General features: G+C 37.8%; 1 protein-coding gene across 1 annotated transcript in view; it reads right to left on the reverse strand.

Moving 5' to 3' along the window:
* Positions 1–26,763, reverse strand: part of vps53 (VPS53 subunit of GARP complex) — a 229,999-nt gene that overhangs the window by 125,886 nt on the left and 77,350 nt on the right. Inside the window, exons 5-7 of the mRNA XM_048612349.1 lie at positions 11,293–11,379; positions 10,139–10,254; positions 7,890–8,009 (exon numbers count right to left, since the gene is read on the reverse strand). Of these exons, the coding sequence (XP_048468306.1) occupies positions 7,890–8,009; positions 10,139–10,254; positions 11,293–11,379 (323 nt within the window). The remainder of the gene's footprint in view (positions 1–7,889; positions 8,010–10,138; positions 10,255–11,292; positions 11,380–26,763) is intronic.

The raw sequence follows: 26,763 nt of genomic DNA on the forward strand, positions 1-26,763 counted from the left end.
GAGGACAGAAGTGAACAAACAGCCACTAATATAGCAAAGCAAAGTCAGTGTGCAGTTCAATGTTAGAAGGGTGAGGGGATACAAGGCACAAGGCAATCACTAAGATGAAATGAGACCATGGAGAGATTTGAAAGCAAAAACCAAAAGGATTTACACTCTTTTCTTACATGCATTTTCAAACGACACTTTCCAAGTGCTCCAATTTAAAATCAGTAAAAATTATGCCAGCTTGGTCATGCATCAAGATAGAGCCGCAAAAATGGAGAGTCCAGTACACAGAATTACAAGTCCTACATTTATTTAAAAAAAAGAGGACAAAAGATCACAGGAGGGGTGACCAGGAGAGCGAAGGATAGATGAGAGAAGGTGGAGAGCTAGGAGAAGTAAGGGGAAGCATGAATAAGGGGACACTGGAGAAGTAGCAGGATATTGCCTCTGTGCAGGAAATCTAAAGTAAATTCTGCATAAACAGTTTTTTTTTCCCCCAACTCATATTTATCACATAGAAGCAGTCTGCTTTCCTGCACAGAGTTAAAACTCTCAATTGATGAAAGGTTAAATATTTGACCAGCATAAGTGCAGAATCACAGAGATTTATAGAAAAAAGTCAGGTGTTCAGACAAAGATCTACAGTCAAGAAGTTCAAAGATGTATAACATATCTGTGGCAAAACTGTAATCCAAATGACTTTTTTTTAAAAAAAGACAAATGACACAATTAACATTTCAGTTGCTGCCAAAATAAACACTCCAGCCTTTGATGTCTGTAAATGCTATTGCCACAACCTTGTAGTGAATTTTACACGACTATCACTGAGAATTCCTTTGAAGTTCAATCTATGACAACATCCAGACCAATGGACAAATAAACTAATTAAATAATCTGTACTTCAACAGCAGATGAGGGGAATGGCAATGTTGGACTTGTTTTTAATTAAAGAGGGAATAAGTAAGCAAATTTGAAGTAAGAGGACATTTGTAGTTTAGTGATTGCATTGCAGTTAATCAAGGTAGAAATTGAGAACAGAACATAGGATAAACTATTAAAATAGAATTTCAAGGGAGCAGACAAGTGGATGAACTGCTGAATGAAAGAGATAAAAGTGACGAGAACTAGGCAAAGAAAAGAACGTACACAGAAAATTATAAAGCTTTAACTATTTAAAAAAGTAGACAAAAGAGGAAAGTAAAGTCAACATGGTGACAAAATAGTCATGTAACACACACGGGAGAAGGATGGGTCAATAAAATGCGGAAACCTACATGGGGAGGTGCCAATCTTGGGCTGGGGTGGACAAAGTCAGAAGTCACACAACACCAGTTCTAGTCCGAGATAACACGGTGTACAGCTGGACCTACTATCTCTGTTCCAGTTTCAGTCCAACAGGCTTATTTAAAATCACAAGCTTTCTGAGCACTGCCCCTTCGTCAGGTGAAGAACCAATTCACGTGATGAAGGGGCAGCGTTCCGAAAGCTTGAGATTTCAACTAAACCTGCTGGACTATATCCTGGTGTCATTTGAATTCTGACCTGAAACTTATTGCAAGGGAACAAGAGAGAGACAACTGTATCAAACAGAAGACTGCCAAGAAATTGCTGTGAGGCTCAGAGGTGGGACAAAAACACAAATGGACCATTTAGAAATATAAGTTGGGAGATGGCATCCAGGAAGGTGAAGTGGTGAAATTGTTAAAACATTTTAGAAGCTACAAAGCAATTGAGAAAAGGTGTGAATATAGCACTTTATCATACCTGAAAGAAATATTCCAAGCTCTACACGTTTTGCAGTAGCCATTAATTAATGCTGACAAATGTGGCAGCTTACTTACAGAGTAAACAGCAAAATGAAGATTTGTGTTGTTTGTTCAGGATGGAAAGTTGTCATAGAACCTCATGTACTTCTTCAAAAGTGTTATGGGACTTTAAAACATCACCTCAACAGGCAGAAAAAGCCTTGATTTAGTGTCTCATCAAAAAGACATGCTTTCAACAATACAACATTGATAAAGCAATGTGCTGAAGTTCCAACTGCTGGTCCTAATTTTCCACGAGGAAATGTGTTTGACTCCATATCGCTAATAGATCATAACCATACTGCTCAATCGAAAACAGAAACATAGACATTTTTGGGGCAAGGAGGTTATTGATTATACCAGTCCAGCAATTCTTTCACCCAGTCCCAAATGTTCCCTCTTCTATATCCAGACATCATTTAGCCAATTAACATCCATTACCTGTTTCCCTTCTAAACTTATTTACTTATTAACAGGTTTCTCTCTTCTCTTCATATTTTTTAAAATGTGCAAACAATCCTCAAAACAAAACTAAAGTAATGTCTTTTCATGTTCTTTATCTTGCATTGTAATGCATCAAATTTCTATATCTTCTGTTCTTCCTTTAAAGAAACATAATTACATTTTCAATTATAAAGGGATCTAAACATTTCCATGTTCTTATAACACAGGATATCCTTCCTTGACAAAATCTAATCATTTCCTAGGACAAGCAATTCTTTTTGCAAATGAATTTGACAATTGGTAAATAAAATGAATTGTTGAAAGTTAAGAAATTTTTTCTTCACACTAGCAAGGTCAATTCTCAACCTTTTCTCAGCTCCATCCTTTGTTGAATGAACATTTTCACGAAGAGAATGATTATCCAAATAATATTCGATGGGCAATTTTTTCAGTTTATCCTTTCTATAGGATCTCCTTCAGAACATCAGAAAGTACATCTCCATATTTACTATTTCCACTAGTACCAGTATTTCCAAAGCTAAAGTACTTTTAACTACCCTTTTCATTTTTTTTAGTTTCCTAGCTTAATTGACATTTATTGTCCTATCCTATGAAGGATATCAGCAACGTGACGAGAGTATCCATTTGGAAAACTGACATATAAAACATGAAAATGCTTGTAGTTCTCATGGCAGCCTAGCTGTGCCATTGTCTTTGTTTTTGTCAAATTACTGCTCAATTCACCTAATTTTGTTCTGAACTACAAGATCTCCAGCTCTTATAATCACAGTTCCTTTCACAAGCCCATTATCTTTTCCTAGGGCAATAGTCATATTTCAATCAACTTTCAGAACACGTACTGTCTGTTCTGGCCTTCCCACATCATTACCATCTTAGGCCAATACATGGATATCACCTTTTGACCTTCATCTTGCACATTGTGTCAATGTTTGTATTTTCCAGTGGCTTTCTCTGCTCTTCCTTTAATGGTGGCACCCTCCACTCACTGGCCCCCTTCTGACCCACTTATAGAGTCATGGATCAGTAGCCTTATCTATGCACTAATTTCAATTTGTCCATCCTCAGTCAGCACCTCATCTGCCATAATTTGCTTCTCGTAATTGACTAACATTGTGCTCCCATTCTGAAAATGTGACAACTAATTGCAAGGAATGTACCCTGACAGTCCAATTGCCATCTTGTAAAATGACCGTTTCTCCATTACAACCTGTAGCCTTACGCTGATGCTTCCACTCTTCCTGCTTTTCACGTCTGAAATATACCGTGTCCCAGGTTAAAATTATTTCTAACAGTCTTGTACAATGCTGTAAGACTTGCCGAAACTTCTCTGAAACCTCAGCTTTAATGAAAACCCTCCTCCCTGCTCTCAGAGCATTTAAGTGCTCAGGAAAAGTGGAGCTAATTTCAATCCCTTTCCAACCTGGCAGATAATTACTCAACACTGAAGCATTTTTTGATTTGCTCCCAAAAACTAATTGATATGGACTATAGACCCAACTATTTGCAGTGAATTTTTTTTTAAATGGACTGTTCACACCAGGGCAGATGTTAGTTTACACCTTGATTGGTCTGCTAGATTTTATGAAGCTTCACATCTATTACTACATGATTTCTTTCACAAATTCCATTACTAAATGGTCTTCATGTTGCTGCATTCATTACAATAATATTCATATTTACACATTTTCACACGTTTAAATTAATTTCTAGTGATGTCATCCCCATTGTCATTGAGGAATTTAGCTGTTACCCTTAATCCAGTCCCTATCTCCATTACTTTATCCACAATCACCTTATTTCTTTACTGTATCACATTGTGGATTGGCTAAATATTGTTGTCAGTCTATGAAGTGCAAGAAGAAATGTTTTCTGATCTCATACCTTCAAGTCCATTAAAACAACAACTTCAGTAAAGTCTTTGACTAAAGGGAACATCACATTGGCTACAATGCTCTGTCTGTTTATATTTTTTGTAACATAAATCACATTTATCATTGATATTATCTACAAGTTTAGCATTCTCATTGCCTCTTACACCTACGTCCTTTAGCAAGGTTTTTAAAATTGTCAGAAGAGATGGGAAAATTGTCAGTGTAGCTTTAAGATAATCCAGCCATTTTTCCCTTTAAACTTCTATTCCATAATCCTTCTTTAATATTTGCTTACAGAAGCTAGCTCTTGTTATTACATCCCTCTAATGTCTGGATTATGTAAACTGTAAATCCATTAACTTCTCCAAAAACAACTACGTTTATGTGCTCCATATTTTGTGTCACTTCAGCATTTTTCATTGATGACCTACTCAAGAGTGAGGGTATTTTACTTGACACAATATCTATGCTATTTAAAATGGAACTACAACTCTTTAGTGACTTTAGTGTGTGGTCATTCCCAAACCTGAAGCACATAAAACTGTCAAATTCCTTAACTTTACTTCAGTCCTTATTATCTAGATAACATTTTAATCAATTCTCTCTAAACGCTGTAGACATGTAGCCACTGTCCAACCAGAACATTCATTGTTGAGCGGAACCTTCTTTTAAGCAATACAATTCATTCTGCCTGATTGTCTCTAACTTCTCCTCTGAACATCAATGAACATTTCAAAAACCTTGTTATTCCGTTTTCAAGATTAACTATGCAATGAATTTGAAGAGCTGTATTGAAACTCCTGTTTATCATAGCCCAAGCTTTTCTGGGATTCTCCCCTGTTATAGCTCCCCATTTCATTTCATCTTTCACAGATGCCAGAAGTGTCTCTATCCCAAAGGCATTTTGTCAAGGCTTCGCATCTTGCACTTAAGACATTTCACAAGAATACAAATTCAACGGGAAAACCAACATGAATATTAGATAAGAGGAGAATGCTGATTAGTTGGCAAATTGACTAATTGGTAGAGGTCTGTCATGGAGAATGCATTGATTGATCATAATTAACAGATAACAGTTATTCTACATTTAAATTTTAAAGCAGGCAGGTTGACTAATTTGTCTGACCACTACCCTGAATTATACAATAGCATCGTGTGCATAACAACGTCCCATAAATACCAATGAGGTGTATTTTTGCCAATGTTTTTGAACTAATGTCTGTCTGACTCCTATTTTACTGTTGAAACAGGTGTAGTGCTCACACACAGGATTATCCAGCAAGTGTTGTCCAACTGCACTTAATGTTGAACAATGTGTACTGAGTTTTGCAAGCACAGGCTAGTTGGAGATGGGCAGTACTTTGTTTGTTGTAAGTAGCCAAAGCTATATGTTATTTAATGTGATCTGTAAGTCATATGTCCCAAAGGCTGACATGTGTAGTATCATACCAGCATTGAAATTCATATACCATATCAATAGAGGCACTATCCTCTGAAATAGATATAAAGCTCCAATAGTCTATTCAAATGAACATAAGAACTTAAGAACTAGGAGCAGAAGCAGGCACACAGCCTTTTGAGCCTACTCCATTATTTGATGATATGATCATGGTCGATCTCATCTCGACCTCAACTTGACTTTCCTGCCCATTCTCCATAAGCCTTCAACCCATCACTGATTAAAAATCTGTCTATCTTTTCCTTAAACCTACTCAGTGTCCCAGCCTCCACCACACTCTTGGGGAGTGAATTCCAAAGATTCGTTACCCATTGAGAGAAGTAATTTCTCCTCATTTGTTTTAAATCTGCTACCCCTTGTCATAAAACTATGACCTCCTATACTAGATTGCCCTAGAGGAAGCATCCTTTCTGCACCTACTTTGTCAATCCCCTTTAGAGTCTTATATTCCTCAATTTGATCACCTTCCATTTTTTTAAACTCCAGAGAGTATAGGTTCTAAACTGTTCAATCTCCCATTATGAGGCAAACCCCTTATCTTTGGAATCAATCCAGTGAACCTCCTATGAACTACTGCAGTGTACATTAGTGGACATTAAAGATTCATTATGAAAAAAGGCAGCAAGTTCTAATGATATCTCAGGCCAATGTGTAATACCACTCAATAAGCATAGACAAAAATGCAATATTTTGTATAGTATTTGAGGGACATTGATGTGCACAAGATGATTTCCTACAGAACAACCAGAAGTGCATCATATGTGATGACACTTCATGAAAAATCTAATAAAGTTTTATGTGTATTCATCTCCTTTCATACTTTCTCAGTGAATGTCTAAAATGTACAGCTTTCCATTCAGAGCCTAACATTAAAAGGGAATAAAAATTCTTATCGATATTACAAGAACATTGTTGGTTGAAGGGTCCAGTTATCACTACACACATATTGCAGTGTCTGAGCCAGATGGCGAAAATATCAGACTTTGAACAGCCATGTGGGAAGCCATGTATTGATAGCACAAAAATAGGATCAGTTTCAAAGGATTAGCGTACATTATTTCAGATCCTTTTTTCCCCCACAACAATCTGTCAAGTGTACACAGAACCATGGATTTCAAATATTTTATCTTGAAAACTAGACAAAGGAGTAGGCTTCAAGCTTTACATAGGTCAATGACCTTCCAGAGCTTTTTCTTCTGTTTTTAGATTCCTAATACGTATTTCCTGGCCAAGTGTGAGAGTGGGAGGCAGTGTGCTGCCAGGTCTCTCAATGCTGCTGTGTATAGAAGCACTGGAAATTACTCAGGAGTTATCTATGTTGACTCTCTTTCCGTTTGAGGAAGTACCTTGCCCCCACCATACAGCATCTCCTTCGCCTATAATGCTTGATGCCATGAACTTGTTGGATTCAGGACTCAAAAGGATTCAATGTGCAGGCGCTCCTTCAAAAGGACAACGGTTGCTTGCACATTGGACTGTATGTGTGACATTAAAGAAAATCAAAGAAGAATAGCTTCATTCAGATGAAATTAATTCAGGAAAAAAATATTGTTTATAATTCCTGTGTTGTAAGGAGTTAGAGAGACATACAGCACGGATACAGACCCTTCAGTCCAATCAGTCCACACCGAACATAATCCCAAACTTTCTTGTTGAAATGGAGTGTGAATAATAACACCATACCTATGTACCACACCTTCTCAACTTACATGTATACAGCCATACACAGACAGCTGTTGTTTGAGGAGAGAATTGACCGCCACCAATTTCTCAAGGGCACCTATGGATGGGGAATAAATACTGGTCTTGCTAGTGATAACCATGAATGAAGAGCAAGTATTTTTAAAAGTTACTGCACTCTATTTCACTCATGCACAGAGCAGGAACAGAAAGTCACAGACTTTTCTGGTACTGAGTTTGTACTACTCACTTATCTGCTGAAAGTTCTCTTCATTCCACGTAAAGCCACGTAGATAAGCAAACCTGAAATGGCAGCTATGCCCAGACACCAATCTTCAAACAGTCAAGAGCCTAGGTGCTGAAGTAACTTATGCTCACTCTACTTGAAGGGGAGTAATGATATTCAAAGATGTTGCCAATTTCAACCATATATTACAACATAGATACACCAACAGGGGCTAGGCAAATTTCATGTGCTCAAAACCTAAAGAAACTACATCTGAATTTGGGGAAAAGGAGTTGCTAATCTTTTCAAAGAAACCAAGATCTATATTATTTCTTCAAGGAAACCACTATATACATATATATGATCTCAAGTTGAACAGAAGCTTTGCTTTTTACCTTTCAGAAAGTTGACGGATCTGTGGAATACCCATATACTTATGAAAATGTTCCAAAACATTCACCACTCCTTGCATGAGGTTAGCCACTTCTCCATATTGTCTCCGACGAGTCATAGCCCTACAGAGATAAAATATGCTTTCAAAGCCACCAATTCTATGTTCACTTTTATTCCCAAATTATGAATACCATAATTGTGATTAAATTGTTGATCCAAACATTTGTAACAACCTGAGAATAGTGTTAGTAATTAAGATTTCACAATATTGCAATGCACTCAAGCATCACAATTCACACACTGGGATTTTACTTGATCTGTTGTAAAAGCACTGTAATCCTGACAATAAACGAATTTTCCTAGATGCTCATTAAATTGTTAATTTTAAAACAAGCTTTTAGATTTTTGCTCACCAAAGATATTAAGGGATATGAAGGTGGTTTACAAATTAGTTAGGACATCGCTGAATAACAGAATGGATTAGAGAGTTTAAATTGCCTATTGCTGTTCCTATACTCCCAACAAAATGTTTTCCTTGAGCAAATCATGTTACATTTATGAAAGAATCAAGACTAATAATAGGTTTGTACGTCAGTTATTTCAATAGTGTGACATCAATAGTGACTCAGTTGCTAGCACACAGCACTGAATCACAAGATTCTGGATCAAGCCTACCTAGGACTGGAGCACAAAGATCAAGGTTGACACTCCAGTGCAGTGCTGAGGTAATATCATGCTGTTAGGATGAGAACTAACAATTTCTCTAGTCATGCTTTTTAAAAGTTGATCATGGACAATTTAGTTTCAAGCACTACATTATTAGCAGATAAGAACTTTGACGGATACAGTTCCAAGTTGCAGCATAATTTAAACAACTGAGGCCCCCTTGAAAAGTGCTTTCTGCAAAACATGATGGTTCATGAAATTTTAAGTAACCAACCACATTCTCTGTTAACAGTGCTCAGAATTAACAGAAGGGGACAACAAAGGATTCTGGGTAGAATGTATCATAAGGTACACATATATGTGGAGATACTAGTTCTTAGCCGTATGTTTTCATTCTTGTATTGTAGATGAGGACTGCAAAATGCAACGGAATCATAACTTAGCAGGAGTCATCTTTAAGAAAAGGGAAGAGAGTGTGACGATGCTATAGCTTTAAAAGGTATATTTTGTCCAGGATTTTTTTTTCAAAGAGAGATTTTAAAGCAGATTGCAGAACTGGCTAGTGAAGGCCCATAAAGTAAACAACTTGGGAAGCCTTGGATTTTTTTTTTTTAAAAAAAAGAAGTTGGAACAATAGAAGCAGCCTAGCAGGGTGTGGCCAGCTCTCACAGACCAAGATTTCTAGTTTTTAGATTTTTAGCCTTGAGATTCAGCAGGAGCTGCTGTTGGAATCTCACAGGGTTGGAAGCTGCAGGAGATGTCTCCAGGCTGCTACTCCGAGTTTTGACTTGACAGATTTTTTTTTCCCTCTCTCTCTGATGCTAGATTGCACACGAGACAATCTGGTTCTGACTTAGCCTTTTTGCCAAGGGGGTGTAAAATTATGGGATGTTACTACTTTGGAACAATTAATTAGTAATAGTTACTGTCTCTATTATTCTGTTAAGTTTGCCAATAGAGTTAAGTTATTCTAAATTCTTGTCTTTTGTTGTATTTTGACTGTAGTGTTTGAATAAATTGTGTTTTACTTAATGCCAATTAGTTTGGCCACACAAATCGCATCTTGAACACAGCAATTTACATTTGCCTTTAAAATAAGAAAAAGTTAGGGTCTAGGTTACCTTCTTAAAATATTTTGAGGGTGCTTTATCTGATCCGTAACAGGGGGCAGAAATTGTATTCTAATTGATTATGATATATTCTGGAAAAATTAAATTATTCAATATACGCATTTCATAGAGTCATAGCACGGAAACAGACCCTTCTGTCCAACTAGTCCAACTTAGTAAAAGACTCACACAACTTCCTCACAAAGGGATGGCTTCACATTCTGTAGTATTGCTTACTGACACAAAACAGAATCTAGTTTCCATTAATTTCAGTTTTCTCTCTCTTAAATTGGTTTACGACCACTGTTAGTTATTTGACCTGGTAACATTTTACATCTCCCCCCAAGCTGACATCCAGAATAATCGGCCCCTTTTCAGAATGGATCATTCCTTCTATACCTGCTGACATGGCAGCACCATTAAAGTACCTCAGTACCCCAACTCACAACACAATTCTGCTTCTGATAATTACTTACTCCAATGAGTCAACGCCGCCTGCAAGCATATGCAGGTGATTGAGTGTAGTGATGGAAGTGGTAAGGTGGCGTTTTGCATGATCAAGTTGTTTAATATCCCGTGTGATTTCCTTAACCTAAAGAACAGAGTTTATAAACATAATTTCCTGTTAAACTGTATTTTCTATAAATATACCATATCTTTGAAGCCTATATGGGCTGAATTAGATTAAGGCTGGGCAGCGTTAGCAATTATAATCAAAATTCTTAACACTACGAAATTCAAGACAAAAATACAAATACACAATTAATAATGGAGCATTCATTTACATGTTTAAAGTAAGCTGTATCAAATCTCCTTTTGAAAATGTTTTGGATCCATCGTAAGTGTTTCTGAAAGCTATAAACATTCTTTATGTCAAGGCTCAGCTTCTTCAATACTCTACTCACAGGCCTTCTGAATTCCTCGGTTTAATAAATCTAAGATATCTAAAACCCTTCTGCCCAAAGCCTGTGCTACTTTTCACTTATCCATCAACTCTATTCATGCTGACCTGTGCTGGCTTCAATTATACTGTGGCTCAGTGGTTAGCAGTGCTGCCTCACAGCACCAGGGACCCAGGTTTGATTGCATCTTCGGGTGACTGTCTGTGTGGAAGTTGCATATTCTCACTGTGTCTGTGTGGGTTTCCTCTGGGTGCTTGGTTTCCTCCCACAGTCCAAACATGTGCAGGTTGGGTGGATTGACCATGGGAAATGCAGGGTTACAGGGATAGGATGGGATGCTCTTCAGAGTGTCGGTGCAGACTTGATGGGCTGAATGGCCAGCTTCCACACTGTAGGGATTCTGTGATCTCCTACTTTTGGCTCTACCACCTCCACCCCTTATCTTGTGATCCTGTGACTTTAGCCTGCTGTACATTCCCCTTTTGTGGCATTCCTCGCATTTTGTCACCTTGATCCTATCTTCTGGAACTTCCTTCCCAAGCCTTGTGATTTCTCTCCTACCTTTTACAAAAATCTTCCTCAAACCCGTTTTTCTGATCACCATCTCAAAAATACATCATCGCCTTCCTTTTGAATGCCCTTTTTCTTAAAATAGGTTTGTCACATTCAACACTAATAGAGCATTTCATTCTAAAACATCAAAACAATCGCTTCAGCACTGGACTTACCATCTGCTCCGATTTCTCTGCTTTGTCCTTAATATCTTTTATCTTGGCAAAAAGCTGCTGAATGGCTTTTTGTGCTTCTTCCAAAGCCTGCACAAGGATAATAGTAAAGGTTTAGGATAGAGGTATTGAACAAAAAAAGGGTTCAGTCAATTCAGGAGTGGGCATTAGTTAAAAGAGTCAGTGGCATTCCCTCCAACTCTGCTTCTGCAATCGCTAAGCTGGTAAAGACGGTTTGTTCAGCAAAATCAAAATAATAGAAAATAGCAAAAGATCTAAATATTTAAGACGTTGAGGCGGTGTCGAGAAATGACTGGTGCTTTCATTCCAAGTTCAAGACAAATTGATTTAAGTTCCCTTTTTCAAAATGATTAGGTCCAAACAGTTGTCCCTGGTAACTTATCCGCATTTTCTTTTGGCTAAGAACTCGTATCGCTGCACACTTGTGTACCTATAATACATTCTAACCAGAATCCTTTGTTGTCCTCTTCTGTTAATTCTGAGCACTATTACTAGGGAATGTGGTTTGTTATTTCTTAAAATTTCATGAACCATCATGCTTTGCAGAAAGCACTTTTCAGGAGGGGGCCCTCAATCTTTTACATTATGTTGCAACTTAAACTGAATCTATCGAACGGTTATCTGCTAACGGTGCAGTGCTTGAAACTAAACTATCCATGATCAACTTTTTAAAAGGCTTGACTAGAAAAGGGAGAGAGAAAGAATGACAATGACATACAGATAACATCAGAGACTCGGGCTTACAGTCATTCAAGTGTCTATGAGATGATGCAAAAAAACTTACTCAAAATTGAAAGGCAGCATAATGTTCAAGAATAGTACAATACAAGTGTTTTTTTGAATGACAAAAACTGTGCTCCAGAAATTCTCAAAAACAGAACAGATTTTTCTTATCCTGTACAAAACTAATCTGGGAAACATAATGGTGTTTTTAAACACAAAAAGTACTTGTTGGAATTGTGCTTCAGAATAGAGTATTGGTGCAGTTATTGAAATTAAGCTTCTAATACTGGCAAAATTCCTTGCTAGAAAAATAATACTTCAATGAAACTAAATTAGATGTACAAGTTGATCGAAAAACAACTAATTCTCTCTCAGAAAAGGCTATGGTGCCATAATATCTCCAGTGGCAGATATAGATGTTCAACCTTTCAAAGCTCCAGCAGTGTCAATGAAATTGGGGAGGGGGGAGCAATTATTTATGTATTTTTTTAAAAAAACTATTTTCAGGCAGCTTAATCTAGAAACAGCAGCAAAAGAGGTGAAAAGATAAGAAGTGGAAACATGCAATCTCAAGCCAATCACAATAGACACATGCCAAGCAAAGTAAAGCAATGCCTTGCGAGAGAAAAAAATATAAAAGAAGTGTACACGTAGGGAGGACTTCAACTTCAGCAGCTCTAACATTGGTATTTCCATAGGGAAGAGGTTTTGAGAAATTCAGTCTGCATGACTACCACACAGAGGGACAATGTTCTCTCACACCCAAGCTACTGGTAGTGGAGAAATCTCATGTGATAATCCACATCCTACTACCCAAAACACAGCCTATCAGAACATTAAGACATGATATTTATCTTGTTCAATTCTGTTTGGTCAGCATCCAGTGAATGGAAGCACAGATGTTATGATAATTGAAATGACTCATGTGCACACCAGACCCTACAAGACTGGGTTGACAAATTTTACACCCAAATCCTACATCTCTGATAAGATCTCCAACAACACGGTCCAAGTGGAGTTTGAGAGGTCATCTTGGACAGCAGATCCCCTCTAACTTGGGCAGATACTCAACGCAACCCTAATAAATGTGCACGTACATAATTGTATATTTATGGGCGTCTGAAAAACACTGAAATTAAATGTTTCTGTCAAGTTTGTGATACATTAGTACATGAAAAGCAATTTCAAAAATGTAGCTTTGGTAATGAAATTCAGCACCCAAAAGGTTAAAGTAATCCCCTGAATTTCCAATATCCTCTTTACTAGGCCAAAATTGAATTTTAAAAATCCCTTGGCTTCGTTTCAAATTTCTGTTATTAATTAGATATAATAATTTTTATTTGATGTCATTTACATTTGGCTGCAGCGGTCTAAATTACTGACAGTCCAGCTTCCGATATCGTCTGAATCTACAAAGATTCAATGAACAAAGTAATTTCTAAAATAACTGAAACTGAAAGGGTGATCGGTGAAAAACGGATGCTGTTCTTTTCCAGTCTAAACAAGGTCAACCACTACTTCAGAATTCAGACTTCCACTGGTTTCTCAGTTTGGAAATAAAAATGTCTTCCTTTTTCTGTTACTCATTCATGTAACCCAATCCCAAATGAATCAGAAATACATTACAAAGCTACTCTTTACTGCAAAGACACAAAACCCATCCAGTGTGAGGGTGTTTTTAAACCTCTTAAAAAAAAATCAACCTAATCCTCCTACAAAAGCACACAAACTTTTTATGAGAGGATCGAATTATTATATCTTTGAGTATTTTTAAAGGCATAACCTTATATTCCAATGCTTTTTGCGACTGAGTGGACCTGCCCATGGAAACATCTTGACAAAATTAACTCCTTTCCTAAGAAACAGAAAGTCAATTATTATAAGATCTCAACTATACCCAAAGTGCACACTTTGAACAGTGACCAGGAATGTCAGCAGCTAAGGCCAGCTGGCTATGGAATTCAGCATATTCACAACACCTCAAACCAGATGGCTGTCACTCAAACAAGTGGGGCTGTTATGTCTTGAATGCTAAATCATTACAATATTAGACATGTACTATTTACTGAAGGATTCTAAAGAAAATGGAAGCTTTAGACCTGAATCCATTTTACAAAACTTTGACACAAGATGAGGCCAACTCTGGTATGAAACCAAATGTAAGCCATGTCTTGGTCAGTTGATGCTGATTACATTTAAAACAGTCATCCAAGTCTGAAAGTCGATCATCACCACAGCCAATGTCCATAACTTCTGCATCACTGGACATTTGCGGTGGAGGCGGTGACGCTTGGAGTAAGACGTGGGGGACATGGCTGATTCCCCACATTCAGTGGCTCTTTGGGCATAGATGGCATACTTCCAAACATTTCTATTTTTCCAAACTTATTAATTCTAAGCTATAAAGAGTCCTAAACAATGGACATAAAGATGATTGAGTGTAAAATAAATCCCTATACAGTCTCATCTGCTACTTTGGACGATAATATTTGAAAAGAATATGCATGATCCCAAATGTTTCAAAAAAAATCTTCAAAATGTACACTTCTAACAAAGCAGCTCAAAAAGAATAAATGTACTTATTAACTATCAGGAGGAGCATGCTGAACTCTTGCCCTTTTGAATTCCAGCCACATTAAAGAAATGACATGAATTGCACTGTCACATAATAATAAGGATAAAAGTAATTAAATGTATGCGTTACTTAGATTTTACAGATTAACCCATCAGGCTGCATAGAATGTACAGGGTGAAACCATAAATAAATGTCATAGGCTATTTGGCCCAACTAGTCAACTTCATCAACACTGGATATTCTTCCTGAAGTCTTCCGAAGGCTGCATACTACTTCACTCAAAAAGGACATTCATTATTCAAAGCAGCAGTAAGATCTGCTAGGTGTGGCCAGGGTCACATGGGATGCTCAAGCAAACAATTTAGGTTCTAGTGTGCCAAGTTATAAGAGGTTTTCAAACTAAGCAATGGACAATAGAATGTTTTGTAAGTCCACGCTGATGGTATGTCAGAATGCCTGACACTTCTATCACATGGCTGCAGTGACAAAAGCTAAGCATCTTTTGGAATTAGTCCCAAATTAGTCACAAATTGTATTTGATAATTACATCAATCTGTTTTTCTATCAAGTTCCAGTCAGATTCCGCACTCTGGTTGGTTCAAACTGTGGGATTTCACAGTCTTCAAAGAAAGCAAGTTAGATCAGGTAACTTCTGTACATTAAGAATGTGGTCTTTACATATAGTTTGCGAGTCGGTGCTAAAGAATTCCCTAGTTTCGCTATGTGACCAACCAACATAGCATTACTACTATATAAACATGCATTCTGTTAATGCTACCTTTCTTCTGTTCTCTTTCTGTTCAAAAAAGTTAATTAGAAACTAAAGCATCAATCAGATGTGGAGTTATTCTAAATCTGTCTTAAGAGAATAAAGTGAAGTCATGGGATAAAACCAAATTAAAGAAAGTTCGTTGTTCGCTCCTTGGTCATGTGCCAAACTTCCCAATACAGCTAGGTCAGTGAAAACACAGAAGTATCAACTACGAGAATAGCCTGAATCACCAAAACCAAAACTACTGAGAGCAAACAGAAGCACTGCAAAAACATAGATTACTTCAGAAACCATCAGAATAGACAACCACTGTCCAATGATACAGGGAATAGCCCACATGGGAATACCAAATCTCGCAAACAGCACAAGGCGACCATTTCAGAATATCTCCAGTCTTCCTTCCATAGCACTGCGTTCAGGGAATCAAATCAAGCATAATCTTCAGGCTCAGGAGGATTAGAGGTTAGGGGTTGATTAGATAAGGACACATGGACAGAATGCAGTCCACATTTCAAAATTAACCATTACATCCTTATATGTATATAATAACTTCAATCTAATGTAATTCTTCATTAAATAGCAATAGTTACAGCAATTTATAAAGTGGCAGAGTTGGTTTGAATGTAGAGGCTACTCTGTAGTACAAACTTGAGGAGCTAGGAATTGTTAAGGTCAATCACAACCACTTTACCAGGTTTGGAGCCGAGGATGGGAAGAGGGCAGAATTCCAGCAGAACATGTTTACATAGGCAGTTTTATTAAAAAGGTGTGCAAAGGAATTATAATGGGAGGAGTTAACACAAAAATATGACAAACGCGTCAAGGGGAAATAAAGGTTATTGACAGAAAGTAGATGCAGATGTAAGAAATGTAATATATTATAAATAGATGGATGCAACTTTCAACCATGAGTCTCTAATTCCCCCTACAACCATTTCCAGTTCATATTTGGACCACCATCATAGGGTAACCTTGGTTGAAATCCAAAAAACAATGCAAGCAATTCCACAGCCAAAGGAATCCTCGAATTCTTAAGTGTCGACAGATTTTATGTACAGCAGTCTGCATCATTGCCTTCATTACATGGTAAGCTGAATAACATATACTTCCCTGTGAACAAACGTAAATTTTGATCTCAGGCAACAGTCAAGTTTGTACTGGTGAAAGTGTTAAATCTGGATTAGAAAATTTAAGATAGCCAGCAAGTGACAACACAGGAAATGTGATATGAAATCCTGCAAGCATATATGAAATCTGGAAAAATGGTGTAGAATGGACTGCAAGTAAATGAGACAAGCTTGCAAGAAGAATGACTCTCGCAGACTCGAACCACAGCAACAAGAATCGAGACACGCAGACAGCGGAGGCGCAGCCAAAAATCTGCTCATCCCCTGGAGCAAGTTAGCAGCCTCCACAGGTGCAGAAAGAATGCTGACTAAGGACAGAAGCACTAAGTACTTAACAAAATCCACATCAAAGTAAGCAACTAAGCAGAAAACAAGATTCATAGGTACAACAGGACAAAGGTTACATTGTTATATGCTATGGATTATGCAATTACACTGCTATCAATTTAAGATGTTCATTAAAATAATTGAAAAGCTAACCACAATTATCACATCTATATTTGATGTGCGTGGTTTTTGCTTGGAACAGAAACGATCTGAAAACAACAACAGCAGTCTTTGACTGTCTAAGTTATACTCCTACACCCAACATTAGAACCTAGGACAATGGTGGTCAGTGAGCTTCAAGCCAATTGTGGCTAATTGGGAGTTAAGATGCGACTATCTACATTCCTGACTATTAAGACATAGAGACCCCTATTAGGTTTATTATCTCAATATTCACATTCTCATACTCTGTTTATAGGGAGGACCAATTGAGTACCTGCATGTATATTTGTATATTTAATTGTAAGACCAAGAAAGAGCATGTTTGTATGCATTTGATTGTTGTGTATGTCTTACGACCTCAGTTCCTGCTTAACACTTAAAGTAGAGCACAAGTGAAAATATATTTCAGTATCCTGGAAATCACAACATGGCAAGGAGACAGGAGCTGTCAGCTTGGAGACCTGGACCAATTAGGATAAACACTCTCAATCAGTGGCAGTGGGTGGGGGATGGAAGAAAACCCAACCAATTATAAGCAGCTCCGAGAGTGGAGTTTCCCTTTGTATGGAAGCAATCATGGTTCCTTTCCCAGGCTGCTCTCCCAATACCTATTTATACTTATCTGATCAAGCAAACAGGGCCTTAGTTTAAAATCTCATCCACCATCTGCAGGGCAGTAGTGCCTCACTAAGTGCCTAGCAAGATAACATGTTGAGCCAAAGGCCTTCTGATTCAGTCAGGCTCAGGTTAAGTTCCTTCAAATGGTATTTCACATGGTTTGGGTAGCTCCAGTCATTCTTTGGATGCTGCCAGAGGTTCCTTGCTTTGATGCAACACACACTGCTGACCATGTTTACCATCTCTGCTCCATTTGTTCTTCAGAACTCCTTTAATCACATTCGTCACATTGTGTGGGGCTGGGTCTTCAAGTTCCAGCTCGTAATCCTGTCCATTCCTTACTGCCTGAAAGCCTCTGCAACCAATGTTATTTTTTCATATCCACTCGTGCGGCATTAACTGGCAGCCTGTCAATATCATCAAGAGACAGGATATTCCAATGGTTGCCGCATTCAGTTCACCATAGAAACAAGGGCAGGGCTTGTTGCAAGGTTTTCAACAGGCCAAAAAATGCAGGATAACCGAATAATCACTTTTTTTTTTTAAATCGACTGGTCGGAGGCTACTGAAAATGGAGGTTGCTACCTTTAGGCACCTTGTCAGTCAGGTAGAAGTGGGAAACGGTCCATATTGAAAGGGTTGCTGTAGCAAATTCCAGGCAGTTAAAGCTCAAGAAAAGCCCATTTGGAGCAACTGAAGCTTGGAAGAAAACGTGGGTACCACTGATAATTCAGCACAGTTGAAAGTGAAGGTGAAGGAACCAAGCAGTATTTGCTTGTTGCAGGTGAAAATAGCTGAGCTCAGAGAAACATCAAGGATAACGTCCACTAGCTTCACTAAGCTGTCTGTGAAAGGACTGGACTGTGCCTATGATTAGGTGCTGGGATACAGCCTCAAGAATCCAGAGGAGCACATTCCTAGAAAACGAGATTGAATTAATAGGGCATGACTGAGACACTCCCTCAAAAGCTGCTCCATAAAGGAGATTCAAGATGTGCTGTTTGAAAGTGAGATGTTGGAATCTCTTGTAAAGGAAACAAAGTTTTAATAAGATTTCGTGATTAACAGTGTCACAATATCTGGTAGATTGCTAAAAATCTATAGGATCTGTCTCGATTGCATTTTTGATCTGGTGCTTAGTTCACAGTTTGACTATTACCCATATTTACCTCACATTAAGTCAGGTTACCAGAGTATAACTGCATATATCATAGATCATTTTACTGTTCTTTGTAGAGTAAGTTTTTTTTATCTGTTCAAAACAGTGGAATGTTGCTGTTTTACTCTCATATCAAGTACCTGGGAACTCAAACTTTGTCTACTTTAAACAAAACCCTCACTCTGACTTTTTACTTCCTTTCTTTCTAAAGACATCTATTCATTGCAAGAGTTCCACTTGTGTTGGGTATCTTGTAAATTTAAATGGGAACCCAACAGCGACTATCAGCAGTCTCTTCATTTCAGGGAGGGGCATGACTGCCAATCCGATGCTTATTTGATGGGTATCTACCCAGAACAGGGTTGGTGGTTAACACCAAGAGCAGAAATACTGGCCAACTCTGTTCCTCCCTAACTCAGAACCACTGAGGCCTTACAGCTGCCCATCTTGACTCTCTTACTTTATTGGATAAGCTTAAGTCATAGGGGAAGGGCACTATTTCAAATGCACTGTACTAAATGAACACTGCATTACTGTAATCTTGGGAAGGGTCATTTTTAACTAAACCACCTACTGAAAAACTGATGGGATTTGGATTGGTTGCCCACCTTACTCTCACTCCATTACACCTCACTCTATTAAAGCAAATGATGCAGTCTTTCTTTTTTAAATTGACCATGCAGAACTTTGTGTGTTGTACGTTGCATTATTTCCAAGCTATCTGTACAAACTTACATGAATAAAAAAAAGTTAGCAAAAAAACTACTTTGACACTATGACTTTATTTAAAAAAACCTCAGACTTTAATTGCAGCTGGAGAAGGAATGTTCTTTTCATGGAATGGAAAAATACTTAGTGAACACTATAGTACCAGTGACCGGGCCTGCTCAGTGTGCAAAGGAAATGCATTCCACTGAGTGGGATTTTCCACATTCTCAAGGTAAAGGAACGAGACAGCCACAAGCCATAACCAACACCTAAGAATGTCTGACTACTGCACTCCCACTTCTGACTGCGGCACAATAATAAAGCAATTCTTTCTGTTCTTAATGTGCAACTGGATATTAAGAAACATGAACACAACCATTTCTTTTCTGGAACTATTCACAAGATGAGATAAATTTGTTCTTGCTTCTTGTAATATTAGATCCCTCAGTACAAACCTTTTGACCTTCTGGCTTTCAAAAGCATTAAATTTATTGCATTCCTGCATGCCACATACTCTTCACTATGTTGTTCGGAATCTACTTCCAATTTTAAATGGCTGGGCACCACAAAGAGCCAGTCATTGTAAACACCACATTTTCCAAGAGGACAATGATACTTATAGACAAAGAATCTTTTTTGCAGGTATAAACGTAGAATACTTGCTCCAAACAAATTCAAACTCCACTCCGCTGCTCTTACAATTTCCTACACAGTCACTGCAATGATTTAGGTGGGCAGGATGTATAAAGAATAGCCAAGCAGCAAGACCTTAGTTAAGGGGAAAGGTGTGGCCAGCGAGCTGAGAGGTCTCCCAGCATAGAATTGTCCTCGGCCGACTACTGCAGACTGGCACATTCAAAAATCCAGGACTAAGTGCTGAGGGGCACAATAATGCTGCAAATTTGCGCAAAGGCACAATGGAGAAAAGTTGCTGTCTAAAGCCTTTCAGCCATAGTGCGCAGAGGGACTGGAAAAAGTAGAACCCCTTGGACAGTATACCTCACAAAGAACGTACATCGCAAAGATCAAGAGTTTTGAACACGTATTGCAAAATCTCAGGATCAAACATGGTAAAAATAGAAAAGCTCATTTCCATTTCACTTTCAGTAATTTCCAATTTGAAATGTTTATTCTCACCTATGTAGCAGACATGGAATGGATATTGTAAAAATCAAGACTATTACAATCTTATTAAGTGGAACATGCTGCATGGAGACAAATTGAATGTTATCACAAATTCTGAAATATTCAAGTTGAAACGTTTGTCATTTCTTTTCAAGTTTTATGAATGAAGTATATTTTTGGAAAAAATTCTCTCCGGCTGTATAACCACCATGGAATATATATCGTTAACATTTAAACTTTTACTATTGTACTGGGGCACACAAGGTTAGAACAAGCTGTAAGTAGACATGTTGAATTATATTGCATATTCTGCAATTTTCAAATGAATTTTTTTGCAATATATATTTACAAATTTTAGGAATTTTATACTTTAGGGAATAAAAGGTCATTAGCCATGAAGCAACTGTCCTGAAAACCATTCAGCCCTGTTTCTTTTTCCATCCCTTCATTTACTGTTCCTCCCTCCTTCCAAAAAAAATCAATGTAACCAGCATAATTGACTCCAACAGGCAGCCTCCTCAAAAACTGCGTGAGATTTCAAAAACATATAAATCAAAGGAAATTTCAGTAACCTTGTACTACAAAAACAGACCCACTCCCTGTTATCCTAATTTATGAATTGGAACCTGCAATGAAAATAGAAGCCAACATGCAGGCATCAGGAGTATCAGATTCAGAAGACACATCACAATTTCGTTTGCATTGGCTACACATACCTTAGTTGAAAATAAAGTCAAATTTGTATATTTGTTCTTTGAGATGATGGGAAGAAATAAACTCCATTTTTAAAAGAAACTACACAGATCAAGTTATTTGAAGTTCAGATATTGCAAGCAACCAGAACACATTTGCTTTTAGTTAACAGTGAAATTTGGTAACCTAGCAAAGAAGGGACACAGCTTTTTGATAAGCAAAAATTGAGGCACTATGAATCTGCAGTAATTAGTGATTCAAATTACTTAAGCTTGGGTACAATTCCATACTGATTTTACGAGCATTATGCTGCAATGTGGTACAACAACGTGGGAAATTTATCTTTATGCTGTCTTCCCAGTGATAAACCAGTTTGACCAATCTCTGCTCTGTATTGCTCAGTATCAGTTTAAAACTGCTTTATGACTTTTTTGTGCTCAAGGAGGATACAATGAGCCATGTGTGCCCAACAAGCATTCCTGTTCTGAAACCGCACACGTCACATAATTGGTAAATAATTCCATAACAGACATAAAACCATAATTCAGAAAAAGATATCATATTGTGCCACTTCTTGTCATCTGTGCATTCCCTGAAAGAAATTGTCAATGTGCTGCCAAACAGCGCAAAGTTGCAAGCAGTTTTGTGCTGTGCATTTGTACCTATTAAAGCTTAACTAAAAATCATATCGTAACGGTGTATTGTATCTTGCAGCAAAAGGAGATTTTCAGCCCATCAATTTGGTTACATTAAGTTCTGGTCCTGTCAATTAAGTCAATGTTTTAAACTTGCTCTACCAGTGTCCTGGCTTTTATAAGCAATAAGGGCCATTAGCAAACAGATATGACGCGATCACAACCACAGCTATTGTGTAGAACTTAAAATTTTAAAGGTCAGATGTAAACACCAGCTTTATCAATTACATCAGGACCAGCATTTCCCTCAGACATTCCAGATTCCTCTGTGAAGTCTTGATGGGCAGGAGAAAACTAGCAGTATTCTTTCTTCAAAGTTAAGCTCAAAGGCTGTAAAATCGAAGTAATTTTTTCTCATTTCAATTAGTCATGGAATTTATATTCAAATCAAAATTCCAGTACATTGCAAATTACAGAATGGATAATTTTAGTTAGGATTATTTTCAGGCTCACCACAAAATATTCATCCTATATTATGAATGCCTTGGAAAAAATAAATATTTCTTTCACCCTTCCCGCCTCCTCTGTGATTTGCCTACATTGGGCATCTTCAACAGTCATTGGATATAGTTGTTTGCTCAGATTTGCCCTATGCACTGTAGGCAAATCATCAAGCATTGTGGCAATACAATGCTTACATAGTTATAATTTAATATAGAAACTACATTTTAAAATGAAACATTTTAGAGAGAGAAACAGTTTAAAAAATAGAGAATACTTCAACAATGGGTCAACTTAATTCCATTGTTTCCAAAAATGCTCCAATCTAACCATATACATCTGTGGGGCCCTTTGACATTTACAAGAATCATTAGCAAAAAGTAACAGGGTGTTAACAGAAGTGTTGATAGAGCTGCATCCATCTTGTCAGCATTGACTTCATTTAAGTAGCTTGCCATTCTTTTACTCATACTATACTACCGTGCAAACTGGTATCTTAACGCAGGAGTTTTTTTTATTTCCAAATGAAACCAGACGCTTTTTAGAAATGTTACTTTTCAGTAATGTGGCTCATCACAACCTTACAAGCAAAAGGCATCATAAAGTTTTAATCTTTGCATGCAGCACTTAAAAACAACATCTGGCTTTCACAAGAAAACTTCGATTAATTGCTAGAGTTACATGCAGTAAGTGATCTTTGGGCAATACGCCACCAACATGAGCTTATGTGTGTCTCAGGACACTACCTATTCCTCATATGGGAAGCTTAATTCAATCATTTGGTTGAGATCAAAAATATATTAAATATTTAATTACAATATTACCAGATTGTTTGACTTGTAAGTGTATTTCCCAATGCAGAACTATGCCACACAGTACAGGAAGTCTTAAGTTAAAATGCCAGTTCATGCCTAGTTAGTTGATCTCAGCTTGTATCACAGTAACTAGACATTGGGGAGGGGATAGGAATAAATCCTATTCCACAATTCCTACCACTGAACACAATTACAATCGCAAGTTTGCATGCACAGGGTAGAGTTAGCTTAAGCTTGGCTATAAACTGTTAGCCAATGCTCAGTAGGTTGTATCTCACCTTTGAGCCAGAAGGGCTGAGGATTCAAGCACTATTCTACAGACAAAAAAACTCAATCTGGGCTGACACTCCATTGTCATACTGGCATCTCTCAGGAGATAGCTACCCATCAAGAGTAAATGAAAGTTCTGGGTGGGATGCTCTGAGGGATGATGTGGACTTGTTGGGACAAAGAGCCTGTTTCCACGCTGTAGGGATTCTACAAATTCTACAAGATCCCACAGCACTGATTCAGACAGCATTATGCCAGGTGTCCTGATCATTATCTAACCTTAAACAACATCACAAAAACACTTTATGTGGTCAATACCACAAGTCTGTTTTGCAGGAACTTGCTTTGTGCAAACTGGCTGCTGTGTTTACAACACTACAAAAATCACTACACTTCAAAAGTACTTCATTGGCTGTAAATTACTTTTAGGCATCCTGAGGTTGTAAAAGACACTGCACAAATGCAAGCCATTCTTCCTTACACCAGAGACTTGTGTACTGTCCGTGTTAAAATTTCAAGCTTGAAGGTTCACAACTTCACCAATAGAGGGATTGCATTCACTAAAGACTGGAGAAGATGGTAATCTGGGCACAGAACGCTTGAGGATGGAGATATCGACTTCAAGGAAGGATTATCCCTCCTCTCAGTTCTACTAAATTTCTCTGGGAAGACTGGCCCCACTGATCTCTGCAATGACTTACATTTCCCACAGGGATTTGCCACAAAGTTATTCTGTGTGCTGAGATTTGTAGCTCTACTCTCTTGCAGCGATTCAAGACTAATTTATCACAGATTGGTAAGACATGCTGCACACAGTGACTAACACATCCTTCTCATGATAGAAATAATACAAATACAATAAGGATTTACCAGCCCTGTACACCAAGATCATCGATTTGCTTAAAAGGGTTCAAAAATGCACAAGCAAAGGTTTCAAATATTCCATTTTAATTTCCTAATAATCACTCCAATGTGAATTTATCCTCACAAAGAATGCAATGTCTAGTTCAAGAGTTGCTGAGGCAACAGTTGAACTCCTCTTCACCTTTAACCTATCATTTCCACATATCCATGCCAAAAGTAATGGTACTAGTGACAAACACTCTACACGTCAGCCACCACCATCTGGTTCTTATTCACAGCAAAAACATAATCTACAATAGACCAAACTAAAAAGGTGGACCCTTCCACTTGATGGTTTCAGAATCTGACTTCAAAAGACATGTCATTAACAGCTCATATTTGCAGTACACCTAGTTTAGAGTTTTTGGTTCAAAACATAGATTCTGGGAATGTTTCTCTTGGGCTATCATTCAAAAATGCATTGCTTCAATTAAATTAAATAAAAATAAAATTTAATCTGACCTTCAAGATGTCTTAACTGAAAGGCAGCTGACATGACATTAACAAAATCATTTGAAAACAAAACTTGCAACAGCCAGAACTGGCTAGAGGGAGTGTTTAAAAAAAAAACATTTAGCCAAAACCTCTACCCAAAACGTATTCACTTTATTTGGCTTGAAATGGTGACAGCAAACTGACCTTGAGTGATTTTGCATTCAAATAGTGAAGAATTTTGAAGCGACTGTGAATTTAAGCTTTTCCAACAACTATGCATTTGCAAATCAAAAACACTCAAGATGTAATATCTTGTTTAAGTCACAACTGGATCCTCACACTGATAATAAAGTGACATATCTGTGCTGATTGGCATCGAGATACTAACAGTAATGATACCTGTCATGTGCACGTTAAGTGCCAATGTAAAATAGCTGCCACCTTTGTATTAAATTGCTCCAGTTTGAGATTCTTCCAAATTCCTGCTTATAATTTGCTGGAATGAAACTCAGATTGGTTCCATTTCAACTCCATTCTCATTCTCCAGTCTGTCTCTTTGCACTGCCGATGAAGCTGTTAGAATAGTGCCTGATGGAAGCACTGGCTCCTCATAGCTTCAGCTCATTAAAGCTATAAAAAGGGTCCAGTTAATAACCGACAGTCTGACCACAAGAGAAGGCCAGTGATATTCATACTGCCTTTTAAGAGCATTAACCCTCATGCACCGATTCTACTGAACTGCAGGGCATCAGAACAAAACAAAGAAAACACCAGTACTAAAGACGCGCTGCACCAAATGACATGAGAGCAGGTCACAAGATATTACCATATTTAACTCGGTCATTCCTTCCACAGTCCATACAAGACTCACTGTGAACTTTTAAAAATTTAGACTCGAATAAAGTTTCTCTCATCTTGTCCAAAAAAAGTCAACTAGAACTTCAGAATAACCATCTTATCTTATATTCTACATCATTCATTAAACACCAGGTAACTTATTTGGTCTCAAATTTGTGCTCCCAACCAACGCAGTTCTTCTGTCTGCTCATATCTACATACTTACCTATCTGCCATTTTGTTTATTACCCATTATTTATGCAGTTTCTTCTTAAAAATAAAGCAATTTGCCAAGATAATGTTGCTTGGCTCAGGTAGAACAACTCGGGAGAGGCCAAAAGAATGGGAAATTCCTCAAAGCTCATCAAGCTTGATATTGATTTTTTTTTATAACGGTGTCCTCAAAGTTGCATTCATGTTATAGCCCAGGTCGTAAGAGAATTAGCTAACTGTGCTGGTCTCCCACATTTAGCTATGTGCAATACAACAAGTCCAGGTACATCACACATAGTTTAGTGGAATTGTTGGTTGGTTCACCAAGCTGACTGGTTTATGTACAAACATTTCATCCTCCTTCTAGGTGATATCTTCAGTGCTCTCTAGTCTCTGGTGAAGCACTGTCATTCTGTTCCATTCTGAATTTATATGGTCCGGTCTGTCATGGTGGGTAGTCCTGTTTCCAGTTTTGCTCCGTTGTGGTATGTTGGTGGCGTCTGTTTCAACATGTTTGTTCATGGCACCAGTGGTTGAAAACCAGGCTTCCAGGAATTCTCGTGCTGGTCTTTGTTTTGCTTGTCCTAGCATTGTTACGTTGTCCGAGTTAAACTGACATCCTTCTTTGTCAGAGTGAATAGAAATGTGGGAGAGTTGGTCATGCCATTTTGCTGCGAGTTGGTGTTCATGTATCCTGGTGGTGAGTTTCCTGCCTGTGTGTCCTGAAATTGCTTCTTGCAGTTGCCGTATGGTATCTTGTATATCACATTTGTCCTGCTCGTGGGTATGGGGTCTTTTGTCTTTGAGAGTAGCTGGCGAAGTGTGGCTGTTGGTTTGTGTGCTATCATTATTCCA

Source organism: Rhincodon typus, chromosome 26 (assembly GCF_021869965.1).
Source record: "Rhincodon typus isolate 14 chromosome 26, sRhiTyp1.1, whole genome shotgun sequence".
Lineage (NCBI taxonomy): Eukaryota > Metazoa > Chordata > Chondrichthyes > Orectolobiformes > Rhincodontidae > Rhincodon > Rhincodon typus.